Genomic DNA, 9,659 nt, shown 5'->3' with positions numbered 1-9,659 from the left:
GAGACGTCTGGCGGGTCTTCTGGCGACAATCCCTGCACATCTGAAGACGTACGGAAGGCCAGGGATGCTTCTTGCAGTCACTGTTGCTGGCTGGAATCGATTTCGTAGGTGTGTTGTTCGGATCCAGTTGTCTTGTCGATTATTGGTTACGCGTGGCCTGCCACTCCGAGGATGGTCTCTGACTGCATTCGTCAGTTGCCAACGGTGCCAAATGGTGTTTCTGTGGACGTTAAATTGTCTTGCAACATCACGTTGACTCGATCCTGCTTCAAGCAAACCAATGGCTCGCAGACGCTCATTTTCGGACAGTCGTGGCATTGAATAATTGCGTAATTTTGTTGTATTTCTGAGTGGTTGTTGTGAGCACGATTCTGAACAATGCATATGGAATCCCGTTAACGCACATGTTTTTATACCCATTCTTGAGGAGTGAAATGCATGGGGCTTACATAAAAGTCAACTTTTACATGGACTGCATGCTTTTCTGAAGCATTTGCGTTTTTGTGACTTGATTTCATACATGTACTACAATATTGAAAACCAAACTTTACTTGTTTGAAAAATACACTAAAATATTGGTGTCACAGGAACCTTTGTTGTTGAGTATATTATAGTTTGTAATAGTTGGTTAACAGTAAGTAATATACATCGCCCATTCAATTAACCAGCTGGTTCAACACCACTGTTTTTTAATATTTGTATTATTACAGATTACAGATTAAAATTAAAAAAACAGCAAAGAGGGATTTGGTGATGCTGGCACAGTCAGGCTGCTTTGACTCATCATCAGCTCAGGGCCCTTGCCCCGTCTACACGCAGCCCAGACAGCGAATGGGACTTCTCCCAGGAAACGCTGCCTAGTCAAACCCACCCAGAACTTTTCGGAGAATGTGAAACTCTCCAATACTGCAGCCTTCTACATTACCCAGATTGTCAGAAGGGCTGTATTCCTGGTAGCAAACCCGGGTACTCTCCCAATGCCAGTCAACTGATTGGGAGGTACCAAACCTAAGGCACTGAGAACAATGGGGAGTCGGACAACTTGGTACTTGGGATGCAAGCGTGACATTTCGAAAGCGAGGTCCGCATATTTGCCACGTTTTTCCTGAATCTTGTCAATCATATTTAAGCTGTACAAACCGATTTCTGTGTTGGAACAATGCTCGTAACAATACATATTATACCAATATATGTAGATTGCTATTGTTTGATAAGGAACAAACTACAAGCTAAACATATTGGGTGGAATGTTAAATATATTAATAGATAACGATTTTTCATGGGTTTACTTTTTTGTCCATATTTCTATCGTATCACCAACTCGAATCAAATAAAACCTCTATCTGTTTTTTTTATAACAGGGCAAGTGCCATCTCCTTGGGGCGTGTGACTGTATCACCATGTGTGGGATCTGGGCCGTGTTCGGTAGTGATGTACATGTCTCCGTGCAGTGTAAAGCTGCCCACAAGGTCGCACATCGTGGACCAGACGCCTTCAGGGTAGAAAACATCAACCACCTCCAGAACTGTTGTCTCGGCTTCCACCGATTGGCTATCGTTGATGACGTCAGAGGGATGCAGCCAATGAGACTGTACACCCATCCTCACATATGGCTGATATACAACGGGGAGATCTACAACTATAAATCAGTACGTCGGTATATTTATAATTATCATGTGATATGTCCTGGGTCTATTTATGTTATTCCAGTCAAACATACAGACAATAATTAACAGATTACTCAATTTTGCACCAAATCCATTACCCACTTTAACGACTAGATGGATATTCCAACAGGTAGCGAAAGAATATGGATTTCATCTGAACACAGACTGCGATGGAGAACCAATCATTCATCTGTACGCCAAATATGGCATTGATTTCCCCTCCCACTTGGATGGCGTGTTCGCCTTCTGTCTCCTCGACACAGCAAACAGAAAGGTCTTCATTGGTCGGGACACGTTTGGAGTCCGCCCCTGCTTCAAGCTTTTCACAGACAATGGCTTCCTAGCTGTGTGCTCAGAGGCTAAAGGTCAGATGTTAAACCATCCTATTCTGGCATATATGCTCAAGGTGCCCCATAACATCATTCAAAGTGAAAGTATATAGATGTTAAAACTGTACATTGAAATACAACACTTTTCTACTATACAGTTGTAAATGGAGACACCATAGAACCTAGAGCAAGACGTTATGATATTCAAGATGGAACATATTGAATAAGGGGTAGCACATTTTCAGAATGATCATGTGTTACCTTTGCTTTCCCTTGTTGCATATTCAGATGTATGACATAAAATATGTTGTATGGAAAGCAAGTTGCGCTGACTGGTTGACAGTCAATTCTTATACACACACATCCTTGTGATGTCTTGGCGGTACAGGTCTACGACAGCCTTAGGAGTCCGTGGGTTACATTTTAGATCCAACTGGATTACGATTCATAGTCTGTCAGCACCGAATCACAAGAATAGGCACACAATGTGTGGTAAATTGGGATTGCCCCACCTCCCACCCCCAACACACACACACACACACACACACACACACACACACACACACACACACACACACACACACACACACACACACACACACACACACACACACACACACACACACACACACACACACACACGCACGGCCTCATATGCTACAATAAATTACAACTGAAATACTGTAAAACAATAATATCTCACTCACATTACACATACAGGCTTATTTGGTTTGAGTCACGGCCTAACTGACGAGGCGGCTGACATCGTGCCCGTCGCACCCGGTACAGTGGAACAGTACGACCTCGACAACAACGGACGAGCCACGTTCCGGGAGAAGAGACAGTTCCATTCTATTGGCGACATGCCCCTGTATAAAACACCTGTAGACTCCGACTCACTAGGTAAGGGGCACTTTGTGTTTCAGTTGTGTGCATTTATTGAATCAAAGTCATGTTTATGCTCAGTGTAGTCTACAAAACGATTCTATGCACAATTTCTTATATTGTTAATGGAAGCTAAATTTCTACAGGAAGTGATGTGGCTGAGAACATCCGGGTACTGTTAGAAACCGCAGTGAAGAAACGTCTAATGGCCGACAGAAGGATTGGTTGTCTATTGTCAGGTGAGTCTGTCTATGATTGCAACATGTGAGTGCAAGAGTATAGTTTATATTGAAAATATTGAAAAGATACTGCTTTCCTATTGGGAAGTTCTAAGAATACCAAGGTCAAACTGACCTCAAAGTAAAAGGATAGTATCACAACCTCTACCATCTAAATCCTTCTAAGAAAAGTTATGTCGGTATTTGCTGGATAGCTATTTCTTCGAAAGTATACACTAAAAGCTTATCATCCCCAAGGGGGTCTCGACTCGAGTCTGGTAACAGCGTTGATGGTGAAGAATGCCAAGGAACAGAAGCTGTCCTACCCCATCCAGACCTTCTCTATTGGCATGGAGGGGAGTACAGATATCATGGCAGCCAGGAAGGTGAGTCTTGAAGCAGAACTTAAGGTGAGGTGAGGTGAAATTGGATTTAACGTCGCGTCGAAGATTATTGTACTTATATAGCGACGTTAGCATAACATAACCCGATACAGACCTTCTCTATTGGCATGGCGGGGGGGCACCGCTATCATGGCGGCCAGGAAGGTGAGTCTTGAAGCATCACATTACCCCATACAGACCTTCTCTATTGGCATGGCGGGGGGCACCGCTATCATGGCGGCCAAGAAGGTGAGTCTTGAAGCATCACCTTACCCCATACAGACCTTCTCTATTGGCATGGCGGGGGGCACCGCTATCATGGCGGCCAGGAAAGTGAGTCTTGAAGCAGAACTTAAGGTGAGGTGAGGTGAAATTGGATTTAACGTCGCGTCGAAGATTATTGTCTTGAAGCATTACATAATCCATACAGAACTCCTCTATTGGCTGGGAGGGGAGTACAGATCTCATAGCAGCCAGGAAGGCAAGTCATGGAGCATTACATTACTTTCCCTTTTTGTAGAGCAATATTCCTGCAGCTCCAGCCCTTGTGTCTACATTCAAAGAAATTTCAAAGAGCTGAAGGTATTTATTGAAGGTAACATTCAAGTCCACTTTTGGCGCATCGGTGATAAAAATGATGTTTTATGCAGTTCCCAATTTTGACCATATGTTACCGTGTTTTTTTCAGGTGAGCAATTGACTTGCCTTTGTGAATACCCCATAAGGCAAATGATAGAAAAATGAACTCGACTGACGATGAACATTTAATAAGAATGGATGCTATTGACAACTTATTTAAACTTTCACTTGATCTTTGTATTTGTTTTGATGCAGGTTGCGAAACATTTGAACACTGAACATCATGAAATTAAATTCACACCCCAAGACGCCTGCAGTGTTATAAATGAAGTAATTCGCCACACTGAAACATATGACGGTTCAACCATCAGATCTTCAATAGGTGTGTATGGTTACTGGTACATGCTGAACTGGTAAAACTTCTAGCATTCGAATGTAATTTTCGATAAGACAAAAGGAGAAATAATCACATATTATCAATATCATGTTGAAATGGCCATTCTTAGTGTCAGTTTCACGTGGTAATACTTTTATATCTGTAACTTTAATCCTCTTAATTTCGCAGACATTATTATATGTTTATTTGGTATGAAGGCGAGATAGCTACATTACCGTGTAGTGTCTGATCTCAGGCAGTTTTACTGCCCAATTTGAGTTTATTGTCTCCACTTTTCATGTACTAGCCTGGTAATATCTACCTTAACTACCCACGAGTCAATGCTCTTCCACAAAGGTACCAAATTTTTAAAACGATGTCATGTGTCATGTCTCATTTCCAGGTTTATACCTTGTCAGCAAGTACATCAAAGAGAACACAGACACCGTGGTCATCCTGTCCGGGGAGGGGTCTGACGAGCTGGCCCAGGGATACAACCACTTCCATAAAGCTCCATCAGCTGAGGCCGCGGACCAGGAGAGTCGGAGACTACTGAAAGACATCCACATGTACGACGTGCTGAGAGGGGACAGGGCCACGGCAGCTTGGGGGTAAGTTGACATACAATCCGGGACAGGCACTAGATATTTGTAGTTAATGAACATAGGGATTGGTTTCGGGTGGAAACTTCAGCATATATGGCGTGTTTTTTTTTTAAAACACGAATCCAATTCACCCTGCTAAAGCTGAGAGAGAATCTACATCATCACACATCTTCAATGACTTCACTGAATTCAGTAAATCACATACATTAAATGATAATCAGTAAATGTTATGTTTTGGATAATCCAGTAGAGGGGGTTACGTCATTTGAGAAAGTAAATACTTTTAAAATATTAAATGAGTGTTTCAGCACCAAGAGTTTACATACTAATATCTATGAAAATTCCGAGACTAATGCCTATCCTATAGACTGGAGATCCGGGTCCCCTTCCTTGACCATCAGTTCACCAGCTACTACTTGTCCCTCCCCAACGAGGACCGCGTCCCTCAGAAGGGGGTGGAGAAGTACCTACTCCGGTCAGCCTTCGGTGAGATGAACCTCCTACCCAAGGACATCTTGTGGAGGCCCAAGGAACCCTTCAGCGATGGAGTATCGGCTGTCAAGAGATCCCTTTATGAGGTCACCCAATATTTCTGTGATGAGCAGGTGAGTTTATCGAGTGAGATGGGATTACGTTGGCCTCATCTTCCTGAGGCAAAGACATCTTGTGGAGGCTTAGATGCCAAACATCCCCTGATTGAGATTATTCAAGAATCGGTGATCAAAGGCTTAGAACCATTACCACGGATCCCCACAGACGCCTTCTATTCAATGAGGATATAAGCGGGTATCTTCAGTTCATGTATATTATAACACATACGCCTCCATATGTTTATGTTACAAGAGATTTCGGAATCGTTTCCATATTGTCCAATCATAAGCTGACTTTCAGGTGCCCATGCCAGACTAATATTCGAGATTCGATTTGCCAGTGTTTGTGAGTGTATTCACAAGATGTGTACTGCTAGGACGCACATGGCAAATATGACAAAATCTGAATGAATGAAAAAGTAATGTTTGTGGTTGCCACGGGAGGCTGGCGTTACATCTGTTTTCTTGTTGATGGCAGAGATCAGGTCCATATCCAGAGCAATAGGGGGGAGGCAGTTTGGGGGCCTTCTCACTCAATACTGAAGTGGGATTAGGGCACCTGCACACTAGTAATTGTGATAGGTGTGCTCTTCGTCTGGATTATTGATGCCCCAATTCATTGAATACCAGAGCACTGGAGTATCAGGTGTAGAGTAAGCTAACGTATCTACTCCAAAATCCATTGACCACGTGTCCAGCAACAGAGAAGGCCGAGGCTGAGGGTGATTGCAACTTTAAACCAGGGTCCACTTTGGGACAGCACTAAAGATGAATACTTACTAGACTTTCTTGACGATTGGATGAAGGTTTCTCCTTATATTTCCTTCAAACTGCCAACTGCTTCTTCATCCAAGCTGTACTGTTAGCTTTTCATGTCATCATCAAAGCAATTTGGATGAAAGTTTACCACCAGAATAAACAGCAATTTTAAATTAAGGGAAGAACTGAAAAAAAGTCCATAGAACCAGAGTTCCTTTGCAAAGCAAAATAAGTTGTGAATGAATAACTGAAGATAAACAGAGATAAAGCCAGAGGTCCTTGGCTATTAAGCCCAAATTGACAAATTTACAAATAGACACATTGAAATGGCACTATCCCAAATAGCATGCATTGAAAATACACCTCGAACTGGATGTGTGATGATCGTGACTGTTTCGTGACTCTGAGAGCAGGTTAAGTGAAACCGAACTCCACATTTAGAAAATATTACAGAAATATTCAATGAAAATAGAAACCTGCCTCTCTCCTTAAAAACTATTAGGCAGAGATATGTCCGGGACAATCTCCAGATGCCACTACCATTGAAAACAAGCTTCAGGGGCATAAGAAATGCAGCTGAACTGGAGCGGGAGATTCGAGAATCTGGCAAACAGAGCCTTGAAATACATCAGGGATTCTACAGGACAATTTCCAAGCATATATTGAAACAATTTAGGTATAAGCAACAAATATGCATTTTTAAAAAAGGAAGAAACATTATATATATTATTCCATCTCGTTATAGATTTCGGACCTGTCTACACGCCGATCACGTCGGCGGCCATGCTTGTACGTTATAATATGGCCACTCACTGTACTATATGTATTAAGGTCTGATGAAAGGTGACGCTGGTGTTAAATAAAAGTAAAATCTCGACCCACTGTTTCAGATCAATGATGACCAGATGGAACAGGCAGCGTCCCTCTTCCCCTTCAACACACCCAGGACGAAGGAAGCGTTTTACTACAGGCAGGTGTTCGAGAACTACTACCCTACTAAGTCAGCCTGGATTCCCCGTATGTGGATGCCGCGCTGGGAGGATGCTACGGACCCCTCGGAAACGAGGTTTACCCAGAATGGAGTGTGCAGAATTGTATCTAAAATATAAAAAGTGTTAATAAATTGTCTGAGGGGACGTTACTTTGAATATTATGTGTATATGTCTGCGTGCATGTCTGTGTGTTATGCAATAGTTAAAACGTTTTGTTATCATGCAAAAAATCCCAACTTTGTGCAAAAACACCTCACTGTTAATAGGTTAATGACACGGTTTCGAGTGGAAACAAGTCAACACAAGTCTAGTGTCAGTGTCATTGCGCATGCTGAATCAAAATTTTAAATTGATCGTTTGTTCTTAGGCATTTTTCATAAAATGACGAAACCACAAATATAATTTGTTGAATTTTTTAAACCAATATTTTTTGGGGTATTCAAACAAGGATCGGCTGGATTCTATATTTGATTGTTTTTTTCACGTTTTCATTCGAAATTAACAACATACAAGCATTAATATCTTCGACACTAACAGCTCTTATTATTTTATCATATGTGTACATTGTAAAACATTTTTTCCAATTTGTAGAACGTTCTTGGATATTTGAATTTCTTTTTGCAATTGTATTAAATAGGTCCCATACTTGTGTCAATGCCTTAGCAAGGATGGAGCTGAAATGTTGCACATGGAAGAAGCCTTTCGTACTTTTGAATGGAATTCGGAATTATAAAGTTGATATCAGTGGTTACACACAGTCATGTTCAATAAATATATATATAGTGTCGCTAAACATTTTACATTATGTACTCGTGATACTAATACTTATCCTAGTAGCCTAGTTGTTGAAGCCTTCCTCCTCAGGGTACCTCATGGGTACAATGTGTGAAGCTCATTTCTGATGTCCTGCACCGTGATCTTGCTGGAATATTGCTAAAAGCGGCATAAAGCCACACTCACTTACTCTTTAACAATATTGTTTCTATTGGTGGCTCCATCAACCAACTCTTGATTGTTGAATAAAGTTGGGGTCCTCCTGACCATTCCGGTCCGCACATGGCATTGGCGAGGTAAACTGTTAACTGTGCTTTCTTTGCTTGGTTGCATACTTGACAATAATTGTATTATAAAACGGAACCAAATGTTGTTAATGTTCATATATGTGTCAGTTATTCTCCATCTAGTGTATATTATTTCAAAACCAAATGAACACAATTGTTGCAGTGCTAGATTGTTGTAATTATGTATACACACGTGCATGAACGTCGCTACACAAGTGCAATTATCTTGAACGAGGCGGCGTTAAACCCCATTTCACCTCACCCACCTAATTATGTATATAGTATAAAATAAAATAATTACAATACAGAGCTAAATCTATTTTAGATATGTTTGTTTGTTGTGTAATGTCGCAATATTCCAGCTATATCAGGCGGCCTTACACAAAAATATTATTTGTTTAGTACTTATATCAGATCTGTTTGACCCTATCAAGTTGATTTCCTTTGCCAATAAACAGACTTTGATCATTTTACTGAAATTAACTTCACCACCGCTTCAGGGAATTAACGAGTAGAATAACCACAACAAGGTGTATATTAATTTGCAAGTGACACTTAATCAACATGGCTGAAGTTTAGGGAACAGATACTGAACTAATTTGTGTCAGCGTTGCAGATAATCATCTGGAGACAACTACTTAAACTATATACATTATTAAACTTTAACTGGACTTTTAAACTAAAAAATGTTAAGTATCATGAGATAACATAAAATAGTGAGCCACCATAGACGGACTTGGTAAATGTTTGGATGCGTGATCTCCCCAAATAAATTGAACAGGACAGAACGATGTTTGAATTGTTACATAGCAGTATTATTGATTGTAAATGGCAGCACACTGATTGAAGGGCTCGTACAATGTTGAACAGTGGCAGCAACATGGACCTTGCCGCTATTAATATTCCAAACTCCGTCCGTCATCTTGGCTTGGACTCTCGCCCCGCGCACACGTCCTCCCAAGCTCTCCAAACCACCAAGCTGACAATGAGAGACCTCTCAATGTCGTTACCGAGGGAGCTTGTCTCCATCCTGGAGCCCTTGCTGGCCTGCCGGGTTGGGGACTACTCCCTCAGGACTTCCTACAAGTCCAACACCTCCACGCTCTCCATCTCCTTCGACCTAGGTCAGAGGAAGAGACCTCTGGTCAAAGCCCCGGCTAAGACCAAGCCTCAGGTGGCCCGAGCCCCAGCCCCTAAACCTCCTGCTCCCCGCCC

At 41.7% G+C, this 9,659-nt stretch overlaps 1 protein-coding gene across 1 annotated transcript; it reads left to right on the top strand.

Moving 5' to 3' along the window:
* Positions 1-1,041: 1,041 nt before the first annotated feature.
* Positions 1,042-7,576, top strand: LOC124114685 (asparagine synthetase [glutamine-hydrolyzing]-like). The gene is made up of 10 exons (XM_048391854.1): positions 1,042-1,081; positions 1,362-1,653; positions 1,802-2,032; positions 2,717-2,899; positions 3,028-3,120; positions 3,358-3,485; positions 4,317-4,443; positions 4,841-5,048; positions 5,410-5,647; positions 7,282-7,576. The coding sequence occupies exons 2-10, from the start codon at positions 1,401-1,403 to the stop codon at positions 7,498-7,500; spliced, it is 1,680 nt and encodes a 559-aa protein (XP_048247811.1). The 5' UTR covers positions 1,042-1,081; positions 1,362-1,400; the 3' UTR covers positions 7,501-7,576.
* Positions 7,577-9,659: the final 2,083 nt, after the last annotated feature.

Source organism: Haliotis rufescens, unplaced genomic scaffold, assembly GCF_023055435.1.
Source record: "Haliotis rufescens isolate VD_foot unplaced genomic scaffold, xgHalRufe1.0.p SCAF_10, whole genome shotgun sequence".
Lineage (NCBI taxonomy): Eukaryota > Metazoa > Mollusca > Gastropoda > Lepetellida > Haliotidae > Haliotis > Haliotis rufescens.
Note: the sequence above shows the minus strand (reverse complement) of the source record. Positions and strands in the feature narration are given on the sequence as shown.

What these genes read in the sequence shown, in the direction of transcription:
- LOC124114685 (XM_048391854.1), top strand. Translation starts at nt 1,401, where the DNA reads ATGTGTGGGATCTGGGCCGTGTTCGGTAGTGATGTACATGTCTCCGTG. An exon ending in GATTGGTTGTCTATTGTCAG is followed by an intron (nt 3,121 to 3,357) that starts GTGAGTCTGTCT and finishes ATCATCCCCAAG; the next exon opens with GGGGTCTCGACTCGAGTCTG. An exon ending in AATATTTCTGTGATGAGCAG is followed by an intron (nt 5,648 to 7,281) that starts GTGAGTTTATCG and finishes CCACTGTTTCAG; the next exon opens with ATCAATGATGACCAGATGGA.